The sequence below is a fragment of the Hemitrygon akajei genome, chromosome 3, assembly GCF_048418815.1.
Source record: "Hemitrygon akajei chromosome 3, sHemAka1.3, whole genome shotgun sequence".
Classification (NCBI taxonomy): domain Eukaryota; kingdom Metazoa; phylum Chordata; class Chondrichthyes; order Myliobatiformes; family Dasyatidae; genus Hemitrygon; species Hemitrygon akajei.
Window position 1 is genome coordinate 101,152,507 of NC_133126.1, and position 27,768 is coordinate 101,180,274.

General features: G+C 42.9%; 1 protein-coding gene across 2 annotated transcripts in view; it reads left to right on the forward strand.

The window, feature by feature from the left end:
- cdan1 (codanin 1) overlaps positions 1-27,768 on the forward strand; it is a 217,538-nt gene that overhangs the window by 178,441 nt on the left and 11,329 nt on the right. The window contains exons 22-25 of one of the 2 annotated variants that reach the window (XM_073040499.1): positions 13,151-13,229; positions 13,757-13,905; positions 19,705-19,812; positions 27,096-27,159. In XM_073040499.1, coding sequence (XP_072896600.1) covers positions 13,151-13,229; positions 13,757-13,905; positions 19,705-19,812; positions 27,096-27,159 — 400 coding nt within the window. The remainder of the gene's footprint in view (positions 1-13,150; positions 13,230-13,756; positions 13,906-19,704; positions 19,813-27,095; positions 27,160-27,768) is intronic. The other variant, XM_073040500.1, reaches the window with a different exon arrangement.

Genomic DNA, 27,768 nt, shown 5'->3' on the forward strand with positions numbered 1-27,768 from the left:
TCCTCTTGAAATGAATACTAACATTGCATTTCCCTTTCTCACCACAGACTCAACCTAGAAATTATCCTTTAGGTAATCCTGCACAAGGACTTCCAAGTCATGTTACTTCTCAGTTTTTTTGTATTTTCTCTCCATTTAGAAAATAGTAAACCCTTTCATTTCTTCTACCAAAGTGCATGACCAAACACTTCCGGACACTGTATTCCATCTGCCATTTCTTTGTCCATTCCACTAATCTGTCTGAGTCCCTCTGTAGCCTCTCTACTTCCTCAAAACTACCTGCCCCTCCACCTATTTTCATATTGTCTGCAAACTTTGCAACAAAACCATCAATTCTATCATCCGAATCGTTGACATATAACGTAAAAAGAATTGGTCCCAACAGAGACCCCTGTGGAGCACCACTAGTCACAGGCAGCCAGCCAGAACATGCTCCCTCTATTCTCACTCTTTGCCAACTGCCAATCAGTCACTGCTTTATCCATGTGAGTATGTTAACTCCTCCCATGTGTGAGTGCTAAATGAATGGCATAGGAATAACACCAACTGCTACTACATCTCCCCTTCTTGGAAAAGAAAAAAAAAACTAGATATGGACCATAGAACTGCATTGAAATTAGTCACTGAAATTGGGTGATTCAGTTCACTTTACCTATTGCACATAACCTATGCTTCTTAAACAAAAAAAATTACCAACATTAACTTAATTTCTCTGTGATTTTGTGTCTCTCTGTTTTCCTCTTTTTTAAAAGAACAGTCTCATTTTGTGAAACATTTTCAACATTAGAACTCTTAAGTAAACACAAAATCTAATGGAGGTCAGAGTAGACTACCTGAACAATCTGGCAAAATGAGGAGTTCATTATGCCTCTTTAGTTAATTGCCCTAAGCTATCTGGCTGTGGTGGGACAGATAAACTACCGGATCTGGTCTACGTTCCTGGAAGTGTTAAAGCAGATGGAGATTCTTGAACAGGTGTGTCCACCTCAGGTAAATGGTCCTCATCATAAGGATCAGGTTATTCTATTGCTTCCTCTAACTTTCGTGGACTTCGAATGCACAGAGCGCACGCCTGTGCACGCCTGATTTCACCTTGTGATGCTCTGATCACAAACAATTGTGCATGCTGCCAGACTATTGTTCCTTTAGTGAATTGATCTGAAACCCAAACAGCTTCACCACTCCTAAGTGATGACAAAAATTTTGCTTTGTGCCTGAGATCACATATGCTCTTTATTTTTTCACAGTGTGTTGCTCAAAATGTCTCACTTTGTCTAAGTGAGGTTGAAGAAGGGAAGGAAGAAGAGGCAGGCTTGTTCTCCATTTTCGGCCCATTGACAACTCTGTTGGACTGCGTGTGGCCTTTTGTGAGAGATGTGGAGCGATAAGCTAGCAGGGCTTTGTTGGGGTCTTTTGCTTTCAATAGGAGACTTCACAGTTTGCACTGCTCTTTCCACTTTTCCATTTGCCTGTGGGTACTATTGATTGTTTGTCTGGTGTTTGAACTCATAGTCCCTAACGAAGGTTTTGAATTCTGAACAGCTGAATTGTGGGCCGTGGTCTGAGACAAGTGTCTCTGGCATTCCATGGTGAGTGAATGCAGCTTTCAGGTGCTGTATAACTGCTGCTGAGGATGTAGAGGACAGCTTGGATACCTCAACATTCTGTGAGTAGTAATCCACAGTGAGAAGATGTTTGTCTCTTTTCAGCTCAAGAATATCTGTGCCTGCAATTAGCCATGGAAAGTCTGGGAATTCATGGAACAGGGAGGTTCAGCATGATATTTGTGCAGCTTTCTGTATGCTTCACATTGCTTTACATAATTTCCCAGCTGTGTGCTCAGACCAGGCCACCACACAGATTGCCTTGCACTTAGGCGATATTTTTCAATGCCTGGATGTTTGTGGTGGATTTTGCGTGCATAGAAGCAGGAATGATGTGCCTGGTGCCCTTTAGGAGCAAATTGCCAAGAATGGTGTGCGCATCTCTTTCAGGCCAGTAAGGTTTGAGATTGTGAGCTCCTTTTGGAACAGCTGGCCATCTATACTCACAGTACTGCACTACCTTGTTGCAGATTTGGTCCTTTTTCAACTCTCTGAATTTTGTCCAGTTTACTCTGTGATGCAGGGAAGCTTTCATGCAGCTGAGTTAAGTAGATGATGGTATCTACTCTTTTATGAGGGCAAGTCAGGTCCTGTCCACTCACTCTTGCATGGCATCCTGGATAGAAAATCTGGTGTTATGGAAGATTTGCCGGGGACATGTTGAATGTCATAACAGTATCATATAAACGTCATTCTGAATCTTTGCAGATGTGGAGGTAAGTAATCCAAGTATTTCATTCTGAGGCAGCTGACAAGTGGCTGTCTGTTTCAAGTAGGAATTTTGCATTGTACAAGCCCACATGAAAGCTAGCCTCATTTTGATGTGTGCGTAATGCTGTTCAGTTAGAGTCAGCGCTATTGATGCATATACCACTGATTTCCATACACCGCTGCAATCTTGATTGAGCACTCCCCCTAGGCCAAAGGAAGAGGTGTCTGCTGAAACCTAACGCCAATATTAGCAGACAGATGAACAAAAGAAACACAGAAAACCTGCAGCACAATAGAAGCCCTTCGGCCCAGAAAATTCTGCTGGAAGTGTCCCTACCTTAGAAATTACTAGGCTTACTTATAGCCCTCTGTTTTACTAAACTCAATGTACCCATCTAAAAGACTCTTAACATGTCCGCCTCCACCACTGTTGCCGGCAGCCCATTCCACGCACTCACCACTCCTCTGTATCTACTCCCCAGCACTTTAAACCTGTGTCCTCTTGTGGCAACCATTTCAGCCCTGTGAAAAAGCCTCTGATTATCTACATAATCAATGCCTCTCATCATCTTGTACACCTCTATCAGGTCACCTCTCATCTTCTGTCGCTCCAAGGAGAAAAGGCCGAGTTCACTCAACCTATCTCATAAGGCATGCTCCCCAATCCAGCAACATCCTTGTAAATCTCCTCTGCACCCTTTCTATGGTTTCCACATCCTTCCTGTAGTGAGGAAACCAGAACTGAGCACAGTACTCCCAAGTGGGGTCTGACCAGGGTCCTATATAGCTGCAACATTACCTCTCAGCTTCTAAATTCAATTCCATGATTGAATTTGGCCAATACACCAATCGCCTTCTTAATCACACAGTCAACCTGTGCAGCTGCTTTGAGTGTCCTATGGACTCGGACCCCAAGATCCCTCTGATCCTCCACACGGCCAAGAATCTTACAATTAATACTATATTCTGCCATCATATTTGACCTCCCAAAATGAACCACTTCACACTTATCTGGGTTGAACTCCATCTGCCACTTCTCAGCCCAGATTTGCATCCTATCAGTATCCCGCTGTAACCTCTGACAGCCCTCCACACTATCCACAACAACTCCAGCCTTTGTGTAATCAGCAAACTTACTAACCCAGCCCTCCATTTCCTCATCCCGGTCATTTATAAAAATCAGGAAGAGTAAGAGTCCCAGAATAGATCCCTGAGGCACTGCACTGGTGACCGACCTCCATGCAGAATATGACCCGTCTAGAACCACTGTTTGCCTTCTGTTGGCAAGCCAATTCTGGATCCACAAAGCAATATCCCCTTGGATCCCATGCCTCCTTACTTTCTCAATAAGCCTTGCGTGGGGTACCTTATCAAATGCCTTGCTGAAATCCATATACACTACATTTGCTGCTCTTCCTTCATCAATGTATTTAGTCACATCCTCAAAAAAAATTCAGTCAGGCTCGTAGGGCACGACCTGCCCTTAACAAAGCTATGCTGACTACACCTAATCATACCTCTCCAAATGTACATAAATCCTGCGTCTCAGGATCTCCTCCATCAACCACTGAGGTAAGACTCACTGGTCGAGAATTTCCTGGGCTATTTCTACTCCCTTTCTTGAATAAAGGAACAACAACCGCAATCCTCCAATCCTCCACAATCTCTCCTGTCCCCATTGATGATGCAGAGATAATGGCCAGAGGCTCAGCAATCACCTCCCCCACCTCTCGCAGTAGTCTGGGGTACATCTCATCCGGTCCCGGCAAATTATCCAACTTGATGCTTTCCAAAAGCTCCAGCACATCCTCTTTCTTAATATCTACATGCTCATGCTTTTCAGTCTGCTGCAAGTCATCATTATGATCACTAAGATCCTTTTCCACAATGAATACTGAAGTAAAGTATTTATTAAGTACCTCTGCTATTTTCTCCGGTTCCATACACACTCTCCCACTGTCACACTTGTTAGGTCCTATTCTTTCATGTCTTATCCTCTTGTTCTTCACATACTTGGAGAATGGCGGGGTTTTTCTTAATTCTGCCCACCAAGGCCTTCTCATTGCCCCTTCTGGCTCTCCTAATTTCCTTCTTAAGCTCCTTCCTAGTAGCCTTATAATCTTTTAGATCTCTAACATTACCTAGCTCTCTGAACCTTTTGTAGCTTTCCTTTTCTTCTTGACTAGATTTATTACAGCCTTTGTACACCATGGTTCCTGTACCCTACCATAACTTCCCTGTCTCATTGGAACATACCTAAACAGAACTCCACACTAGTATCCCTTGAATATTTGCCACATTTCTTCTGTACTTTTCCCTGAGAACATCTGTTTCCAATTTCTTGCCTGATAGCCTCATCATTCCCCTTATTCCAATTAAATGCTTTTTTAACTTGTCTGTTCCTATCTCTTTCCAATGCTATTGTAAAGGAGATAGAATTATGATCGCTATCTTCAAAATCACTGAGAGTTCTGACACCTGACCAAGTTCATTTCCCAATGCCAAATCAAGTACAGCCTCTCCTCTTGTAGGCTTATCTACATACTGTGTCAAGAAACCTTCCTGAACACACCTAACAAACTCCACCCCATCTAAACCCCTTGCTCTGGGGAGATGCTTTAAGTAATGAGAATAACTTCTCCTGTGGTGCGTCCCAGGTTGAAACATTTCTCTGAGAGAGGTCATGTACTGGCTTTGTTTTCTCAGCCAAATGTGGAATGAACTTACCCTGCTGGTTTACCATGCCAAGGAAACTCTGGATCTTTGATACATTCATAGGTTGTTCCATGTTCTGCACTTCTGTCTGAATCTGGTTACACTCCCTCTGAGGACAGTTGGTGGCCAAAAATCTGAACCTCCTACTTTGCAAATTTGTGCTTTTTGTTCAGGTGATTCAAGCCTGGTTCAGTTTCTCCAAGGCAGGTTGCACTCTTTTCATGTTTGTCACTTAAGCCTCCGAAGATGAGTATATTGTCCATGTGGCAGACTACACCTACAACTCCCTCCGAAGTTTGGTTCATCCTCATCTGAAAGAGTTCAGGGGCTGATGAGATGCAAAAAGGGAGCCTTTTGAAGACACAGCACCCATATGTTATGATTAAAAATTTGAGCTTTGGTGACATAGCAGCTAAATGGATCTACCAAAATCCTGAGTTTGTATCTAATTTGGTGAAGAACTTATGGGATTGGTGTATGCATTGCTGTGTTAAGAGTAGGATGTCACACCTGGTCTTAGTTGGATAAAGTACTCTTCTTTCAGTACCCCCAGGCTTGTGAACAACTCTTGGTACTTCTACTACTGATCATTGTTTAGCAAATATAACCTTGCAATGAGGTTCAGGTTCTTGATGGCATGTCGTCCCAATACTGATGAGAAGGGATTCTGAGCAACATGGACATCCTCTTTAAACTGCTTATTTTTATGGATGGACGTAGTAAACATTGCTTTCACACAGCGCTATTGTTTCCCTGCCCCCTTGAGCACTTTCTTTATTGGATGTAGCACAATGCCTGTTTTTTTTACTGGTTTTGTGAACATGTGTTCGGGGATGATTGTGACATCTGCCTCAAGTGTCCATTTTGAACATCACTGCCTCATTTTGCAATTGAATTATAGTATACCTGCCTTGTCTATTTGAATCAAGGAAAGCTTTCTCTTTATCTGAATCATGGTCGTCTTTGACCTTCTGGGAACTGCTTTTGAGTGACACTGGCTTTTATAATGGCCTTCTTGATTGCATTGGTGCCATTTCACTTCTTTTGCTTGACACAACTCTTTGAGGTGGAATGGAACTTGACACATCTGCAGTTGGACAGTTTACCTGCTGTTTGTTTCACTTGTCTGTTTTGTTTGACTTGAGGTCTATTGTCACCTCATTCTGTAGACTTTGATTGCACCTTGTTTGTACTCTATTTGTACGGCTTCTAGCTTTACCTCACCTGAGTTCTGCCTGTTGCTGATGAACATTCTCACTCTACCTGACTATAGTAATAACTTTCTCTAGTGTGATACTTGCCTGCAGCTGAAGTCTCTTTGACAATTTGGTGCCTAGTAGCCCGACAACAATCCTGTCTCTAATGAGCTCATCTCTCAAACTTCCACATGCACAGTTGTCATTTACACTTTCATCTGGCTCCTGTTTTCTGGAGTTGAACTTTGCCCTCTGATATATCACCTTTAGCTTAGCTGTGAAATATTCTTTGAATTTGTCCTGCACTGTTTTGTATTTTTTCTGAGCATCTGTCAGGTCTAATCCACCCATGATGTCATCTGCTTTGTCATCCATACAGTGTATCAGTGTGCTTACTTGATGCTCTTCTGAAGCCTGAGTGAGATTTCTTGCAACCCTAAATAAACTTGAAGCATGTGAGCTATCACATGCTGAGGCAGGAAATATGTTCCAGATGCTGGGAGAGTCCAGTACCAGAGGGCATGGTTTGAGAATAAGGGGTAGGTCATTTAGGACAGAGTTAAGGAAAAACTTCTTCTCCCAGAGAGTTGTGGGGGTCTGGAATGCACTGCCTAGGAAGGCAGTGGAGGCCAATTCTCTGGATGCTTTCAAGAAGGAGCTAGATAGGTATCTTATGGATAGGGGAATCAAGGGATATGGGGACAAGGCAGGAATCGGGTATTGATAGTAGATGATCAGCCATGATCTCAGAATGGCGGTGCAGGCTTGAAGGACCGAATGGTCTACTTCTGCACCTATTGTCTATTGTCTATTATCTCTCAAAGGCCCTTGGTTGAGAGAAGTCATATGTCTGGGAGGAGGGGGCTGTATTAGGCAAGTAGGTGTGTGTGGTTGCTCTATTTTCCTGTTTATTTATTTAGACTACAGAAGTCTTCTCTCCCTGCCTTCATTGCTGTGACTGTTATCTCTGTGCTCTTTCCCAAGCTAGTGGCCAACAGAGTATTACAATGTATTCACTTTTGGGTGCATTTTGAAGGTGTTGCCGAGCCACCCTGGCCCTTTCTCAGCTCATACCACATGGTACACATAGCAAACTAGCATAGGCAGTTTAAGTTATTTAATCTTTGGATATTTTTCGTAGATATATGCGAACAAGAACTGTAAATTCTTTGTTGGGGATAACACCATTTCTGACACCATGTTGCGTTTGTTACAGAGGTATAGTGCGGAGCACACCAGAATACCTGCATGCAGGATACTCAACTGAACTTTATTGATAACCCTGCTTGTACAGTATGTGAACTCCTCCCATGTGGGGTGGCTAACTGTGTGGTATAGAATAACACTATTAACTACCACTACTCTCTTGTTGGACTATGTCTATGTTGATTTAAGAAACCTTCCTGGATGCACCTAACAAGTTCTGCCTCATCTAAACCACTTGCACTAAGAAGATCCTAGTTTAGATGAGGGAAGTTGAAGTCCCCATGACAACACCCTATTGTTTTTGCACCTTTCTTTAATATTTCTTAATGTTCTAGTGTCTATAAGGGGGTCTGCTGTAAAATCCCTTCAGAGTGATTGCATCCTTCTTATTTTTGAGTTCTACCCATATAGACTCAGTGGACGAGCCCTCCATTATTGTTCCCTCTGAGTGCAGATATGATATTGTCTCTAATTTGTAGTGCAACTCCCCCATCTCCTCTTTTACCTCCGTCTCTATCTTTTCTAAAACGTCAAATCCTTGGGACATCAACACTTCCATGTACATTTGATAACTTACTTCGCATGCGGCTGCTTAACGAGAGCAAATCATATGGTGTTACAAGAAATATACTGGCACAGATAGAGGAATGGCTGACAGGTGGGGACAGTGGGTGGGAATAAAGAGGGGAGGCCCTTTCTGGTTGACTGCCAGTGACTAGTGGTGTTCCTCCGGGGTCAGTATTGGGACCACTACTTTTCACATTTTGTCAGTGATTTAGTTAATGGAATTGGTGGCTTTGTGGCAAAGGTTGTCAATGATTTGATGATAGGCAGAGGCGTAGGAAGTGCTGAGGAAGCAAGGTGATTGCTGCAGGACTTAGACAAATTGGAGGAATGGGCAAAAAATTGGCAGATGAAATACAATGTTGGGAAATATATGATAATGCATTTTGGTAAAAGGACTATTATCTAAATGAGGAGAAAATTAAAAAATCAAGAGATGTGAAGGGACTTGGGAGTCTTCATGCAAGGTTTCCAGAAGGTCAATTCACAGGTTGAGTCTGTAGTAAAGAAGGCAAATGCAATGTTGGCATTTATTTCAGGGAGAATAGAATATAAAAACAAGGAGATAATGCTGAAGATTTATAAGACGCTAGTCAGGTCATACTTGGAATATTGTCAATGGTTTTAGGCCCCATCTCAGAAAGGATGTATTGTCATTGGAGAGAATCCAGAGGAGGTTCACAAGGACGATTCCAGGAATGAAGGGGTTAACGTATGAGGAGCGTTTGGCAGTTTTGTGCCTGTACTCACTGGAATTTAGAACAATGTGGGGGGGGGGGGGGGATCTCATTGAAACCCACCGAATATTGAAAGGACTAGATAGGGTGAACATGGTGGGGAGTATCCAGAACTAGAGGGCACAGCCTCAAGATTGAGGGACGACCTTTTAGAACAGAGGTAAGGAGGAATTTTTTTAGTCAAAAGAGTGGTGAATCTGTGAAATGCTGTGCCACAGACTGCAGTGGAGGCCAAGTCTGTGGGTATATTTAAAGCAGAGTTGATAGATTCCCGGTCGGTTGGTACATCAAGGGATGGTGAAATTGCAGGTTTATGGGGTTGACTGGGATCCGGGATCAGCCATGATGAAGTGCTGGTGCGGACATGATGGGCTGAATGGCCTAATTCTGCTCCTATGTCTCGGTCTTATACAGAGCAGTGTTGCAACTTATTTGCCCGTGACTACAGAAACTGCAGAGTTGTACACATAGCTCAGCACATCATGGAAACTGGGCTCCCCTCTATCTATACACTGTTTCAGTAAAGCAGACCTCACTCTCCCCGTACATTCACTCTTCTCCCTCCTTCCATTCTACAGGAGATGCAAAAGGCTGAGAGCATGTGCCACCAGGCTTGAGGGTAGCATCCATCCTGTTGTTAATACGACTATTGAAGGGTCCTCCTGTATGATGAGATGGACTTTTGCCCTCATAATCGTCATCATTATGGCCTTGCACCTTATTGTCTGTTCGCAAAGCAGTTTCTCTGTAACTCTTACTCTTTATTTTATGTTTTAGAAACATAGAAAACCTACAGCACAGTACAGGCCCCTCAGCCCACAAAGCTGTGCCGAACATGTCCTTAACTGAGAAATTACCTAGGATTACCCATGGCCCTCTATTTTTCTGACCTCTATATACTTGTCCAGGAGTCTCCTAAAAGACCCTATCATATCCACCTTCACCGGCAGCCCATTCCACACACTCACCACTCTCTGCATTTAAAAAAAACTAACCCCTGACATCCCCTCTGTACCTACTTCCAGGCACCTTAAAACTGTGCCCTCTCGTGCCAGCCATTTCCGCCCTGGGAAAAAGCCTCTGACTATCTTACACGATCACTGACTCTCATCATCTTATACAGTACACCTCTATTAGGTCACCTCTCATCCTTCATCATTCCAAGGAGAAAAGGCCAAGTTCACTCAACCTATTCTCATAAGGCATGCTCCCCAATCCAGGCAACATTCTTGTAAATCTCCTGTGCACTCTTTCTATGGTTTCCACATCCTTCCTATGGTGAGGCGACCAGAAATGAGCACAGTACTCCAAATGGGTTCTGACCAGGGTCCTATATAGCTGTTAATGTGTTTCCTTCTACTGGCTCATTGCAGTGTTGTAATGAAATGATCTGTATGGATGGCATCCGGAACAAAACTTTACAGTGTATTTCAGTGCTTATGGTAGTAAACCAATTACTAAGTTAACCTGGAATGATCAGCAAAAGCCTCTCCATGAGTGAAGTGATGGGAATTGCAAAGCGAAAGGTGGTGCTGTGTGTGAGCTGCATTGTGTAAATGGAGGAACGTTGGGAAAGGTGAATAAGGGGAGATTGAGATGTTTGAAGATAGGGAAAAGGAGAAAATATCCAAATGGGAACATTAGTTGGGCAATAGCAAACAAGAATTTTATTGAATACTGGGGTGAGATGCGCAGAGGTGTAGGGTACATAGAACCATAGAACACTACAGCACAGTACAGGCCCTTCAGCCTTCCATGTTGTGCTGACCCATATAATCCTTTTTTAAAAAAGTACTAAACCCGCACTACCCCATAACCCTCCATTTTTCTTTCATCCATGTGCCTGTCCAAGAGGCTCTTAAATACCCCTAATGTTTTAGCCTCCACCACCATCCCTGGCAAGTCATTCCAGGCACTTATAATCCTTTGTGTAAAAAAACTTATCTCTGTTGTCTCCCCTAAACTTCCCTCCCTTAATTTTGTACATATGCCCTCTGGTGTTTGCTGTTGGTGCCGTGGGAAACAGGTACTGACTATCCGCCCTATCTATGCCTCTCATAATCTTGTAGACCTCTATCAAGTCCCTCTCATTCTTCTATGCTCCAAAGAGAAAAGTCCCAGCTCTGCTAACTTTGCTTCATATGACTTGTTCTCCAAACCAGGCAACATCCTGGTAAATGTCCTCTGCACCCTCTCCATAGCTTCCACATCCTTCCTATAATGAGATGACCAGATTTGAACACAATACTCTTAAGTGCAGTCTCACCAGAGATTTGTAGAGTTGCAACATGACCTCTCTACTCTTGAACTCAATCCCCCTCTTAATGAAGCCTAGCATCCCATAGGCCTTCTTAACTACCCTATCAACCTGTCCATCAACCTTGAGGGACGTATGGATTTGAACCCCATGGTCCCTTTGTTCATCATCACTCTTAAGTACCTGACCATTAATCCTGTACTTGGTCTTCTGGTTTGTCCTTCCAAAATGCATCACCTCACACTTGTCCGGATTGAACTCCATCTGCCATTTTTCTGCCCAACTCTGCAGCCTGTCTGTATCCTCTTGTAACCTTCAACAACCTACAGTTCCATCCACAACTCCTCCGATCTTCGTGTCAACGGCAAACTTACCCACCCATCCTTCCGCCTCCACATCCAGGTCATTTATAAAAATCACAAATAGCAGGGGTACCAGGACAGATCCCTGCGGCACTCCACTAGTCACTGACCTCCAGGCAGAATACTTTCCTTCCACAACTACCCTCTGCTTTCTTCCTTTAAGCCAATTTTTTATCCAAACAGCCAAGGTTCCACTTATCCCATGCCTCATGACTTTCTGGATGAGTCTCTCATGAGGGACCTTGTCAGATGCTTTGCTAAAGTCCATGTAGACCACATCCACTGCCCTACCCTCATCAATTTCTTTTGTTACCTCTTCAAAAAACTCAATCAGGCTCGTGAGGCACGATCTTCCCTTCACAAAGCCATGTTGACTATCCATGAGTAGACTGTACTTCTCCAAATGCTCATAGATCCTATCCTTAAGAATCCTATCCAGTAGTTTGCAGACCACCGACGTAGGACTCAAGATGAGAGTTGGTGATGAGCATAGAGTGTCACCACAGTCATCTGGGCAGCACAGAGATTTTATTTCCCATCTCTTATCAGCCTGATTTCTGTCAAGACCCACATCAACCATCTGAACTTGTAGTTTGCAATGGCCCTCAGGTAACACAATGTTGAAGAAAATCCCGAGAGTGGACATGAGAGCAGATGATGTGGCAAAGTTCACGTGATAGGCCAAGACTGAATTACTTAGAGAAGGAGGAGCGTGGTGTGTAGGGTGAGAACACCCAAGTTCTGTGGGTTTTGCTGCTGGTGTGGAAAGTGTGAAGGCCAGCAGAGGAATAGGTGAAAGCTCCAGCTTATCTCAGGTTTACTTTACCAAGTTACTGTTGAATATGTTTTCACCTTTTCAGGTAATGTGTCTGAATCTGGACAGTGCATTAAAAATCTCATTTTAGAACACCAGCAGATTCCCTTCATGGTTGTAGAGTTACAGAGAGAACTTGCTATAAGGCAAGGCTGGGCAAACTTTTGTTGTTTTCTCTGTGCTTTGGAAGTGGAAGAGAATCCTGATAAAAGTTTATAAAATTGAGAGGAATATATAAGATAGGTAGTCAGAATCTTTTTCCAAGGGTGAAAATGTCAAATACTAAAGGGCACTAATTTAAGTGAGGAGGAGAAGGTTTGCGAGGTGAGCTTCTGTACATAGAGTGGTGTGTTCCTGGTATGTGCTGCCAATGAAGGTGGTGAAGAGTATTAGACAGGTACATGAACAGGCAGGGAGTGGATGTATGTAGACTGTTGCAAGCAAATGGGATTAACTTAATTTAGCATCACAGTTGAACAGACATGATGAGCTGAAGGGCCTGTTCCTGTGCTGAACTGTTCAATATTGTGTTTTGTAATGTTTTCAGATTGCTCTAAAGGACTGAAAATTCATTTTGAACATTTATGCTCTGTTAGTAAGGGATGAAGTAGACTGGACACTTGTCAACTTGGTTAATATAACGGTTACAGTGGGGGATTTCTCCTTTATCAAAACCCGTTTAGTTTTATTTTTGCTTGTGTCTTTACCATTCCATCTTGTTTCTTAATCACCTTCAGGTATTATTTTCTTTCACTGTTCCCTCCACCTCCAGTTGGGCTAGCAGGCTGTCAATTCTTTACTCGTGTCTGATGCCCACTGTCTCCCCTTGAGATTGTCCTCATCCATCCCTCCCAATATTGCTTGGGAGCCCATCCCCATCAGATTTGTCCTCCACACCTCCTCTCTTCATGCCCATCCTTTTTTGCCACCCCTCCTTGAAGCCTCATTGCAACATATCTGACATTATTACTGCTCTCTCCACAGGTGCTGACAACGGCACAAGATATTGCAACCCGCCTTGCAACAGAAAAAGCCTGCACATGGCTCTCTGCTAACACTGCAGGTACCAAGGAGTACAACTGACCTTTTCCATGGGAGTGGGTTGAGGGGGTACAGTTTAGGAATAATACAAATCTTTCACCACTGGCCTCCCCCTCCCCATCAAATTTGATGCTTTGAAGTAAAATTGAAGAGGTTGAGGCTGTGTGAGTAGATCCCCAGGCTCAGGGTAACTGTAAGATGTGGTTTACAGTTTTCCCCTGCACATTCTAATGTGAGTGACAAGCTACACAATAATGCAGTTAGCATTTGCACCTCAAAACAAGATGTTGACGAAGTTTAATATTATTAATTATATTATCACACATCAGCTCATTAATGACATTGCTACTAATTATTAACAAAGGAAAATAAAGAAGCAAATATGTTAGGAAAAATGTCTTAAGCTCCCCTGAGTGTGCAGCACTAATTACACAGTGGATCACAAATGTGGTTTGTTCCTTTATTCTGTGTTGCTTAAAATATGGCTTCACTTGGCACTGCTGTGTGGTTTGTCCTCTGTATCAGATTTTTTTCTGGTTTTACCATCAGCTTTAATTAAAAAAGAAATGGCATTCAGCTTTGAAAGACTCAAGAAATCTCGGACAACACAATCGACAAATACAACTGAATCCACCAGTTGTCTGCCAGACTGTAAACACAATGCACCATCTCCTTCCCAGATAGCCAGTGAGTTTAAGGTATGTTACATTCAGCTAAATGTGGTAGAATGGAAAGTTGCTCTTTCAAAAGTTAATCTTTAAAAAGGTATAAAAAGAACATCTCCATGTTCTTATCTGCAGGAGCCTAATAAATTTTATGTCACATGGAATTCTTGTTACTGATAAAACAAATTGTATATTAATTTTACTGGTTTAATTTTCCTGGTTCAAGTTTATTGTCATAGAAATGTCGAAAATGTACAGCACAATACAGGCCCTTCAGCCCACAATGCTGTGCTGAACATGTACTTACTTTGGAAATTACTAGGGTTACCCATAGCCCTCTATTTTTCTAAGCTCCATGACCTATCCAGGAGTCTCTTAAAAGACCCTATTATATCTGCCTCCACCACTGTCGCCGGCAGCCCATTCCACGTACTCACCACTCTTTGCGTAAAAAAAATTACAAAAAAACAAAAAAAAACTTACCCCTGACATTTCCTCTGTATCTACTTCCAAGCACGTTAAAACTGTGCCCTCTCATGTTAGCCATTTCAGCCCTGGCAAAAAGCCTCTGACTATCCACACGATCAATGCCTCTCATCATTTTGTACACCTCTTATCAGGTCACCTCTCATCCTCCGCTCCAAGGAGAAAAGGCCAAGTACACTCAACCTGTTCTCATAAGGCATGCTCCCCAATCCAGGCAACATCCTTTTAAATCTCCTCTGAACCCTTATTGTAGTTTCCACATCCTTCCTGTAGTAGGGTGAACAGAACTGAGCACTGTACTCCAAGTGGGGTCTGACCAGGCTCTTGAACTCAATCCCACAGTTGATGGCCAATGCCTTCTTAACCACACAGTCAACCTGCGCAGCAGCCTTGAGTGTCATATGGACACAGACCCCAAGATCTCTGATCCTCCAAGCTGCCAAGAGTCTTACCATTAATACTATATTCTGCCATCATATTTGACCTACCAAAATGAACCACCTCACACTTACCTAGGTTGAACTCCATTTGCCACTACTCAGCCCACTTTTGCTTCCTACCAATGTCCCGCTGTAACCTCTGACAGCCCTCCACACTATTCACAACACCCCTAACCTTTGTGTCATCAGCAAATTTACTAAGCCATCCCACCAATTCCTCATCCAGGTCCTTTATAAAAATCACGAAGAGAAGGAGTCCCAGTACAGATTCCTGAGGCACAACCCTGGTGACTGACCTCTATGCAGAATATGACCCATCTACAACCACTCTTTGCCTTCTGTGGGCAAGCCAGTTCTGGATCCACAAGCGATGTCACCTTGGATCCCATGCCTCCTAATTTTCTCAATAAGCCCTGCATTGGGGTACCTTGTCAAATGCCTTGCTGAAATCCATATACGCTACATCTACTGCTCTTCCTTCATCAATGTGTTTAGTCATATCCTCAAAAAATTCAATTAGGCTCATAAGGCACGACCTGCCCTTGACAAAGCTATGCTGACTACTCCTGATCATATTATACCTCTCCAAATGTTCATAATTCCTGCCTGTCAGGATCTTCTCCATCAACTTACCAACCAGTGAAGTAAGACTCACTGATCTATAATTTCCTGGGCTATCTCTACCCCCTTTCTTGAATAAAAGAACAACATTCGCAACCCTCCAATCCTCTGGAACCTCACCCATCCCCATTGATGATGCAAAGATCATCGCCAGAGGCTCAGCAATCTCCTCCATCACCTCCCACAGTAGCCTGGCGTACATCTCGTCTGGTCCCGGTGACTTATCCAACTTGATGCTTTCCAAAAGCTCATGCACATCCTCTTTCTTAATATCTACGTGCTCAAGCTTTTCAGTCCACTGTAAGTCATCCCTACAATCGCCTAGGTCCTTTTCCCGTAGTGAATACTGAAGCAAAGTACAAGTGGCCCGTTTTCCGAATGTTCGCTTTACGACACCTCGCTGTTACGAAAGACCTACTTTAGTTACCTGTTTTCGCTAACCAAAGAGTTTTCGCTTTTACGAAAAAAGGCATCGTGTGCCCCAAGCAGCCAAGTGCCTCCCCCAGAACTGCATTCAGCATCAAGCTGCCATAGCTTAAACACGCGTCTATGAGCATCTGTGCTTTATCTGGATTTATGTTGTGCATCAGTTAGCAAGATGTGTCCTAAGGTATCAGAAAAGCTTAAGAGAGCTCGTTAGGTGTTATGCTTAGCATAAAATTGGACGTAATTAAGCATTTCGATTGTGGTCAACAACGTAAGGACATTGTCCGCACATTGAACTTGCCTGCGTCCACCATTCGCACTACATGTATTTGCATGCAGAGAGAAAGAATCTTGAAAGCTGCCGATGTTACTGTTGGTTCTGCTCATAGCAAAGTGGTCTCTTTTAGTCTGCTGGGATCTTTTCGGCAGCTTCATAGTTTAACGTGTACTGGAGAGAGTGCTTCGGCTGATACTGAAACTGCCAAAAAGTTCCCAGCAGAACTGAAGAAAGTAATTACAGAAGGTAGTTATTCATATAAGCAAGTGTTTAACTGTGGCATAACTGCAATTTATTGGGAAAAATTGCTGTGCACCCCAGCATCCGACAACTCAGCCTAACACACCACCATCAGTGTCTTTTAAACTAATTTGCAAGGGGAATGGGACCCGGAGTAATAGAGCAGTGGAAGAAGTGAATGGAGTAAAGCCAGATCTAACACATAGAGAGGCTTTGAGGAAAGAGAAGCAGAATAAAGGGTGTAAAAGGTAGTAAGGTAGAAGGGCTAAAGTGTGTGTACTTCAATGCAAGAAGCATCAGGAACAAAGGTGATTAACTGAGAGCTTGGATACATACATGGAATTTTGATGTAGTGGCCATTACAGAGACTTGGCTGGCACCAGGGCAGGAGTGGATTCTTAATATTCCTGGATTTCAGTGCTTTAAAAAGGATAGAGAGGGGGGGAAAAGGGGAGGAGGGGTGGCATTACTGGTCAGGGCTACTATTACAGCTACAGAAAGGGTGGGTAATGTAGCAGGATCCTCTTTTGAGTCAGTGTGGGTGGAAGTCAGGAACTTGAAAGGAGCAGTTACTCTACTGGGGATATTCTATAGGCCCCCTGGTAGCAGCAGAGATACCGAGGAGCAGATTGAGAGGCAGATTTTGGAAAGGTGCAAAAATAACAGAGTTGTTATCATGGGTGACTTTAACTTCCCTAATATTGATTGGCACCTGATTAGTTCCAAGGGTTTAGATGGGGCAGAGTTTGTTAAGTGTGTCCAGGATGGATCCCTGTCACAGTATGTTGACAGGCCGACTAGGGGGAATGCCATATTAGATCTAGTAATAGGTAACGAACCGGGTAAGGTCACAGATCTGTCAGTGGGTAGGCATTTGGGGGACAGTGATCACCACTCCCTGGGCTTTAGCATTATCATGGAAAAGGATAGAATCAGAGAGGACAGGAAAATTTTTAATTGGGGAAGGGCAAATTATGAGGCTATAAGGCTAGAACTTGCGGGTGTGAATTGGGATGATGTTTTTGCAGGGAAATGTACTATGGACATGTGGTCAATGTTTAAGGATCTCTTGCAGGATGTTAGGGATAAATTTGTCCTGGTGAGGAAGATAAAGAATGGTAGGGTGAAGGAGCCATGGGTGACAAGTGAGGTGGAAAATCTAGTCAGGTGGAAGAAGGCAGCATACATGAGGTTTAGGAAGCAAGGATCAGATGGATCTATTGAGGAATACAGGGTAGCAAGAAAGGAGCTTAAGAAGGGGCTGAGAAGAGCAAGAAGGGGGCATGAGAAGGCCTTAGTGAGTAGGGTAAAGGAAAACCCCAAGGCATTCTTCAATTATGTGAAGAACAAAAGGATGACAGGAGTGAAGGTAGGACCGATTAGAGATAAAAGTGGGAAGATGTGCCTGGAGGCTGTGGAAGTCAGCGAGGTCCTCAATGAATACTTCTCTTCGGTATTCACCAATGAGAGGGAACTTGATGACGGTGAGGACAATATGAGTGAGATTGATGTTCTTGAGCATGTTGATATTAAGAGAGAGGAGGTGTTGGAGTTGTTAAAATACATTAGTGAGCCCCGTTGAGCCAAAGCCCTTCTACTCTGACTCCCTCTACTCTGTCGCCTGATTTTCCTGCACCCGCTCTATAAAGCTGTTATGTACATATATAACCAGGGTATAAATGCTATGAGGATTAGCATTTAGAAGCAGCAGCACAGTATGTTGCATACATAAGTTAACAAATTAATGTAACCTATACATTACTCAGACAGCAAAATAAGCATAATGACAGAGAGAGAAAGAAAGAAGGAAATATAATCCGAGGTAGTGTTAGAAGTTTTCAGGTTGGTTTAAGAACCTTATGGTAGTGGGGGAAAAGCTGATGAACTTTGAGGTGTGGCTATTCAGGTTCTGAGAAGAGGGCATAACTCAGGTGGTGATCATCCCTGATGATGGATGTCACTTTCCTAAGACATTGGTTCCTGTGGATGTGTAGATGTATGGGAGGAATTATCCTGTTGTTTTAAGGAGCACAATTTAATTGTTTGGAATTCTTGTCCTCTGGTTTGGGCTATTGTATGTGGATGCTGTTTTTATTGAATGTACAGTTAGTGGCCACTTTATTAGGTACAGGCATGGTACCAGATGTGGTCCTCTGCTGCTGTAGTCCATCCACCTCAAGGTTTGACGTGCACTTCTGCAAACCACTGTTGTAGTGCATGGTTATTTGAGTTACTTTTGCCTTCCTGTCAGATTGAACCAGTCTCGCCATTCTGCTCTTACCAGTCTCCCAGAACTGCCACTCATTGGAGATGCTTTTTGTTTCTCGCACCATTTTTTGTGAACTCTAGGGACTTGTGTGCAAACCCCAGAAGATCAGCAGTTTCTGAGATACTCAAACCACCCTGTCTGTACCAACAGTCTTTCCACAGTCCCCAAGTCACTTGGATCACAATTCTCCCTTATTCTGATGTTTGGTCTGAATAACAACTGAACCTCTTGATAGGTTTGCATACTTTTATGCTTTGAGTAGCTGCCACATGATTGATTGGATATCTGTATTAATGAACAGGCATACAGGTGTACCTAATAAAATGGCACCTGAGTACATCTTGGTTTAACCCTAGATGCTAGGATCTTTATCACAGAGAGATCAGGCGTCAGTGGAAATGTTACAATTGGAGAAGTGAGACAGCGGGAAGGTAAACATGCTAGGTCTCTCTCACTATTCCATGTTTCATTCTGCACAATAGTGTATTCCTATGGGTGATGTAGAAGAAGATGTATGTGCTTTTAACTCCACAGGTTGCTGAATCCTCATTTTTGTGGATCTTATTCCCACTGAGACTTGAACATTATTATACAGTGGGTATTTTGTACTTAATGAAGTTGGGTATCATTTGGTTATGGAAACTGAGTGGGGGAAACTGCATAGGAATGAAAAATCCTCCAAAATTTCTTCCTTTGTTAAATTAAGAATTGGAAATCCAGCTCTTTTAGGGACACAAGCTGTTCTCCATCATTAGTTTTTGATTAGATTCACTGGCTTAAACTCAAAGCATGAGATTCACAGAAGAGATTGTGAAACATTTTGAGGACCATGGGGTGCTGGGAAAATTAGAATAGCCAGCAGTTGTATTTCACCACTGCTGCCCACTCTAATTTTCCCAGCAATCCCATAGCCCTCAAAATTTTCAGAATTGCAGGTTTTGATTTACTGGGCCAAAGTCTAAGGATCACAAGACTTTGTCCCAACAAATCAAAACCTGAGCTTTGACCTTTAATATGGTTTGTTTTCTGGTGTCTGTAGCAGCCCAAGGCCTAATCATTTGTTCTTTCCATAGGAGCTGCTGAGTATTACATTGGGTCCCAGGCACAGTGATGAAACAGTGGCCCACAAGGAACTTGATAACTTATTAAGAAGATTAAGGCAGACATTGAGATGTGGACAGGTGGGAACTTTGTTTGATCAGATGTACTCCTTGGAATCTTTTAGATACACAGTGAATAAATTACTTTTGCTAAAGCTGCTGCAAGAAATATAAATGTTGACATGTTCTCTCAAGAGAAGAGAGAAGCATAAGCTGTTCTATTCCTGGCCAATTTTGTCATTGCATGGAGAAAGGCACTTCGTAATTTCTTAGAGTAGGATTGTACCTGGTGTGCACAATCCTCAGAAAGGAGAATATATGCAGAACAGAATTGGTCAAGATGGTCTTTAAGATGTATCCACTTGTTGGACAGTGTTTCAGATCACTGAGCTTTAATCAAAACTGTGTTCGAAGTTGAGTGTATGTGGGCAATGGACAAATATTAGGCGAAAAAATGTGGGAATACTGAGAAAAAAACACAGTAGCAGTTAAAATTCCATAGTAGGAAAATGCTGGGAAAAGAACTAGCAGGTTTGTTAGCTTCCATGGAGAGAGAACAATTAATATTACAAATCAATGACTTCATCAATGCTGCTCTGAAATGTGAATTTTATATTGAGTTTTGAAGGCTGTGACATGCTTTGCTGGAAAATGAGGTGCTGTTCTTGAGCTTATGTTGTGTTCCTTTGGAACAAAATAAGACTAATATTAAAGACAGCGATCAAAATAAGAATGAGGCAGAGACTTAGAGACAGGTGACTGGAATCCTGGAGTTGCCTTTGCTGAATGAATGGAGGTGTTTTTCTGAAAGCTGGTTACTCAATCAGTTTGGGTTTCCTGATGTAGAGGAGACCACGTTATGAACGCTAGTTGGTAGGAAAGGACAAGGCAAAAGGTCAATTGTTGCATCCCTGTGGTTGCATAGGAAGGTCCTATAAAATAATAGGAGTGGGTCTAGATGGAGATGGAAGAGTGAACCAAGAGATTGCAATGGACTCTCCACTTACTAAGGAAAGGGTATTTTTTCACTCAGAGTGGTTTGAATCTGGAACACATTTCTGAGAAGGTGGTGGAACAGTGACTCAACATACAATAAGTATCTGGGTATGCACTTGAATAGCTGAGGCATTTAAGATAATGGACTACACACAAAATGCTGGAGGAGCTCAACAGGCCAGGCGGCATTATGGAAAAAAGTACAATCGATGTTTTGAGCTGAGACTCTTCAGCAGGACTGGAGAAAACAAGAAGTAGATGGGGGAGGGGAGAGAGAAGGAGGTAAGGAGGGGTCAAAGTGTGCAAGCACCCTGTCTGAAGTTATGAGTCTTTTAGTTTCCTGAGATGCTTTTTCATAGCTCTCAGTCCACTTCCATTGTGTCCCTGTCTGTAATAGTGCATTCAGTGGGTGTAGGGCTGTGGATAGGTTAGGCAAGAACTTGTGGTAATAGTTCACTAGTTCAAGATGTGCTCTCAGCTGAGACATATTTTCAGTTGGTGGTGCCTTCTATCTTGAGACATGTGTAAGCCTTCCTTGTTGATCACATGCCCACAGTATGAAATTTCCTTTTTAAAAAATTCACATTTCTGTCGATTAGCTCTGAGTCCATATTCTCGTAACCTGGTGAGCACTTGTTCAAGGTTAGAAAGATGTCCGTCGTCATCTTTGCCGGTGACAATGATGTCATCCAGGTAACGCTGAGTCCCTGGAATCCCCTACAGGACCTGGTCCATTGCCCTTTGCCAGATTGCAGGCGCTGATGCTATCCCAAACACCAACCTGTTGTACTGGTAAAGTTCTTTGTGTATATTTATTGTCAGGTATTTCTTAGATGCTTCCTCGATTTCCATTTGGAGGTAAGCCAATTTCAATTTTTGTGAAATGTTCCCCTCCTGACTAGGAAGCAAAAATGTCCTCAGTACTGGGTAGGGGATACTGTACTGTGTGGAGCACTGGGTTAACACTCACTTTAAAGTCTCCACATATGCGCACCTTGCTTGCTTTTCCTGGTTTTGTGCTGGAGGTTTTCTTCATCACTGGAATAATAGGCGTGGCCCATTCACTCCAAGCCACCTTTCATAGGACCCCACTCTGCTCCAGATTTTTCAGCTCAGTCTCTGCTGTTGGACAGATTGCATATGGCACTGGTCTAGCTTTGTGAAATCTTGGACATGCATTTTCCTCAATCTCAGTCTTTGCCTTCATGCCCTGAAGTGTTCCTATTCCTTTCGTGAAGTCAGCAAGTATTTGTGACAGTCTCTCAGTTGTGGCCTTGCTGCCCTCCTTTGCTGACACAACTAGTGCCATGATGGTGTGTCAATCCAACTGAATATTCCTGAGCCATTCACGTCCCTGCAACCGTGGTCCTCCATCTTTCAGTACATAGAGGTTCAGCTGCTGTGTTTTGTCTCCGTAGGTCACTGTCATTTTAATTTTACCTTTGGGATGCTCTTTATGTTCTGTGTAAATCTTTAGCAGTAATTTAGTTCAATTCAGAGGTATGTGAGAAAACAGTCAATTATAGTTGTGTACAGAGATTACTGTTAAAGCTGAGCCTGTGTCTCACGCTGCCACTTGTGGAGTGATCCTTATTACTCTTCGATCATGTGTCTTTCACGCTGTGAAGTTGCAGAGAAGACAATTCACTTTTGTCTGAGTAGTTTTCATCAGCTTTGTTTTCTTTCATTTTGTGTACATTGTGTTTTCCTTTCTGGGGTTTCTTGTTTCTCTGTATTTTGTCCTTTTCCTGCTGTTTAGCTTTGCATACTCTGCTAGTGTGGCCCTGTTTGCCACAGTTTCGTCATTCTTTGTCTTTAAACCAACAAACATTGGGGTCATGTGACCTGTTCCCACAATGGTAACATTTTTTTCCTTCATTTCTGTGCAGTGACATTTTATTCGTAGCATATTCCAGAGATTTTTGTTGTATCTGTAAAGCACCTTGTACGGCTGTTTCTAATGATATTGAGATGTTTAGCGCTTTCTTGAATGTAAGGTCTTTTTCACATAGAAAATAGGTGCAGGAGTAGGCCATTCAGCCCTTCGAGCCTGCACCGCCATTCAGTATGATCATGGCTGATCATCCAACTCAGAACCTCCATACCCCCTGATCCCTTTAGCCACAAGGGCCATATCTAACTCCCTCTTAAATATAGCCAATGAACTGGCCTCAACTGTTTCCTGGGGCAGAGAATTCCACAGATTCATCACTCTCTGTGTGAAGAAGTTTTTCCTCATCTCGGTCCTAAAAGGCTTCCCCTTTATCTTTAAACTGTGACCCCCTCGTTCTGGACTTCCCCAACATCGGAAACAATCTTCCTGCATCTAGCCTGTCCAATCCCTTTAGAATTTTATACACTTCAATAAGGTCCCCCCTCAATCTTATAAATTCCAGCAAGTATAAGCCTAGTCAATCCAGTCTTTCTTCATATGAAAGTCCTGCCATCCCAGGAATCAAACTGGTGAGCCTTCTTTGTACTCCCTCTATGGCAAGAATGTCTTTCCTGAGATTAGGGGTCCAAAACTGCACACAATACTCCAGCTGTGGTCTCACCAAGGCCTTGTACAACTGCAGTAGAACCTCCCTGCTCCTGTACTTGAATCCTCTTGCTATGAATGCCAACATACCATTTGCCTTTTTCACCACCTGCTGTACCTGCATGCCCACTTTCAATGACTGGTGTACAATGACACCCAGGTCTCATTGCACCTCCCCTTTTCCTAATCGGCTACAATTCAGATAATAATCTGTTTTCCTGTTCTTGCAACCAAAGTGGATAACCTCACATTTATTCACATTAAATTGCATCTGCCATGAATTTGCCCACTCACCTAACCTATCCAAGTCACCCTGCATCCTCTTAGCATCCTCCTCACAGCTAACATCGCTGCCCAGCTTAGTGTCATCCGCAAACTTGGAGATGCTGCATTTAATTCCCTCGTCTAAATCATTAATATATATTGTAAACAACTGGGGTCCCAGCACTGAGCCTTGCGGTACCCCACTAGTCACCGCCTGCCAATCTGAAAAGGTCCCGTTTATTCCTATTCTTTGCTTCCTGTTTGCCAACCAATTCTCTATCCACATCAATACCATACCCCCAGTACCGTGTGCTTTAAGTTTGCACGCTAATCTCCTGTGTGGAACCTTGTCAAAAGCCTTTTGAAAATCCAAATATTTTCAATAAAATCCAAACATTTTCACATCCACTGGCTCTCCCCTATCCACTCTACTAGTTACATCCTCAAAAAATTCTATAAGATTCATCAGACATGATTTTCCTTTCACAAATCCATGCTGATTTTGTCCGGTGATTTCACCTCTTTTCAAATGTGCTGTTATCACATCTTTGATAACTGACTCTAGCATTTTCCCCACCACCGATGTCAGGCTAACCGGTCTATAATTCCCCGGTTTCTCTCTCCCTCCTTTTTAAAAAAGTGGGGTTACATTAGCCACCCTCCAATTCTCAGGAACTAATCCAGAATCTAAGGAATTTTGAAAAATTATCACTAATGCAGACCATCTGGCCCTGGGGATTTATCTGCCTTTAATCCCTTCAATTTACCTAACACTACTTCCCTACTAACATGCATTTCCCTCAGTTCCTCCATCTCACTAGACCCTCGGTCCCCAACTATTTCCGGAAGATTATTTATGTCCTCCTTAGTGAAGAGAGAACCAAAGTAGTTATTCAATTGGTCTGCCATGTCCTTGCTCCCCATGATCAATTCACCTGTTTCTGACTGTAAGGGACCTACATTTGTCTTAACAGGAGCTTCTTCTGTGTGGTTTCAAAGTACATGCCACACACTAACCTGTCCCTCAATGCGTCTGATAGACCAGCTCCAAATTGACTATGTTCTGATAATTTGCGCAATTCAGCACAATATTCAGAAATGCTTTCATCTTTGCTCAGATTCCGTTTATGGAATTTAAATCTTCCAGCAATGACCAATGGTTTGGGGTTTAAATGCTGTTGGAGAGTGTCTGCTATTTGCTTGAACATTTTGTCAGCTGGCTTTTCAGGGGTTAACAAGCTCCGTAGCAGCCCGTATGTTTTTGCGTCCATTACACTAAGTAAGATGCTGACTTTCTTATCTTCATCAACATCGTTAGCATCACAGTATAACTCTATTCTTTCAATACAAGTTGCCCAGTCTTCAACGCCACCATCAAATGCCGTAATGGTTCCAAATTAACGCCATCCTTATTATGTGCGTTTAGCCCCGGTCGCTTGTTTTCTTTTTGACTCAACGCAACCTTTTTTTTTGCTAGCATTGCGAGCATACTCTGGCTAGATGCATGTGTCGCTCCTTTTTTTAAATCTCCCTTCTGGGGCAGTTGGACCCTCAGAGCCCCTGAGGTCAGCACTGGCTGGTCTCACCTGGACGCTCTGGGCTCTGACTGTGTCTTTCGTTCTCTTGACGTTCCCGACTCAGGCTGAACTCTCACTTCTTTTCCAGACTCGCAGCCTCACTCTGCCTCTTCTGAGTGCTGTTAGCAATTAAAACATAGCATTCCGATACGATGGAGGTTCATTAACCTCGTCGCTAATTTGTTGTGAATGTGGCAGTTTACACAACAATATCATTAATAAAAACGCTGGAAACTGGAGCTACGTTAACAGGGTTCCTTACTAACCAAAACCGAACTGAACACATATACTGATCAATACATGCCCGATAGCACATGCTCAATAACGTGTTACTACGACATAAAATAGTCCCATATTATACAGTAGGCTATATTGTACAGGATCCCATCACCAAGCACATCTTTCCCTACACTCACTTTCTGCTTTCTGCTGGGTTGCTCCTGAAGCAACTCCCTTTTCTATTCGTCCCTCCCCACTGATCTCCCTTCTGACACTTACCCTTGAAACCAGAACAAATGCTTCACCTGCCCCTACACCTCCTCCCTCAGTACCATTCAAGCCCTTCTAGGTGAGGCGACACTTCACCTGTGAGTCTGTTGGGTTCATTTACTGTGTCCGGGGCTGTCGGCGTGGCCTCCTGTATATCGGTGAAACCCAACGTAGATTCTGTCTGGGTAGCCTCCAACCTGATGGCATGAACATTGATTTCTCGGACTTCTGGTAATGGCCTCTGCCTTCTCCTTCACCATTCCCCATCCCTTTTCCTTCTCTCACCTTATCTTCTTGCCTGCCCATCACCTCCCTCTAGTGTTCCTCCCCCTTTTCTTTCTTCCATGGCCTTCTATCCCCACCTATCAGACTCCTCCCTTCTCCAGCCCTATACCCCTTTCACCATTGAACTTCCCATTTATTTCCTTCATCTCTCCCCTCCTGGTTTCACCTCACTTTGTGTTTTACTCTTCCCTCCCCCACCTTTTAAATCTACTCCTCATCTTTTTTCTCCAGTCCTGCTGAAGGGTCTTGGCCCGAAACATCAGTTGCACCTTTTCCCATAGATGCTGCCTGGCTTGTTGAGTTCCTCCAACATTTTGTGTGTGTTGCTTGGATTTCCAGCATCTGCAGATTCTCTCATTGTGATAAGATTATGGACTAATTGCTGTAAATGGGATTCGTATAGATGGGATTTGATGGTTAACATGGATATAGTAGGCCAAAAGGCCTGTCTGCATGTTGTGTGACTCTGAATGTCAAGGTAGGGGAAGTTGAAGGGTAATGGTGTTCTTATTTTGAATGAGAGGGGAAAGGGCAAAAGGACTTGCTGGGGTTTCAGGTCATGTAGATTGGAGAAGTTTGTCTTTTGTTGTTTATTTTTTTCACTCTGCTCTTGTTCTTTTATCCAATAAGCCTCCTCCGGACAAATAAACTGGATTAACAAACCTATCCCCTCTCAGCCAGTATCACCACTACTTGTGCCATTCAGTCTCTCTTGGTCTCCAACTGTTCAGACATTCCCTTTCTTTGCTCCACTCAGCTGCAGTTTAAAACCTGTTTCTTTCTGACTTTCGCTGCTTTTGATGAAAGGTTAAAGACCTGAAACTCTGTTTCTCTCTCATAGATGCTGCCTGACCTGCTGAGTTCTGTTATTGTTCACTAAGCTGTTCACTTATAAATCTAAGAAGGAAAATGGAGAGTGATTTGAAGGCAGAGCTCACAATGAAGGGGATTGGTTGAGACAAATAGTGTAGATACATTTAAGGAGAATGTAGATGAGCACAAGACAAAGGAATGCAAGAGGCCTGTGATGGGATTGGGAAGAGAATATATGGTTTGTGCAGAGTGGAACTAAAATCACTGGTGGAACCAATTGCTCATTAAGACCTATTTTGGGGAACCTCCAAATGGCTTGATGAACTAAGTTCATCACTTTTTTTGGAAACTCATTAATTAAGAGGTGGCACTTCTGATTTATTGCAACCTTTTTCTTACAGTATATCTGCCCAGTAATTGAACAGGCCCTTGCAAGGTACACTGTGGAGCTTGCTTCTCTATTAGGTAAGAAATTGGAATAACTGACTGACTTTATTTTCTTCCGGTATCCTATATTTCTTCTACCTTTTTGATGTAAAAAAATGTAGTTCATAAATTGTAGTGACTGCAGTTAATGTTCTTACTGAGATTAGTATTTAAGATTGAGGTCTAAATGTATTTGTATGATTTTGCTAGTGAAGCAAATGATCTGTAACTTAAGGTAGACTTGTTGAGAAAGTGCTTATTGCATTCTTGGGACATTTCAGCCATCAAATACCCCACATTTGGATAACACACGTGATAGTCAATCTGAGCTACAATGGAACTCACAAAGAAAAAGTTTTCAAAATTATTTAAATACTTTGGAAGTTCACTGGAAATCTCCTTCTACTTCTCTTTTCAATTGCACTTTATGTTGATTTGTAAGGTTTAGGTGAAAGTCACTGGAGGAGGTAAGTGGCAGCCTGGGTGAACTTTTCAAGCCCTGGCCTGGGGAATAAACCCATGATTTAGCTGTGATATGATAACACAGGCATGCATGACGACTGAAGTTGTTCTCAGTCATGAAGGTTTTTATTGTGCTTTTCATTAGACCATATGTCCATAAGACATAGGAGCAAAAAGGACAGGTTG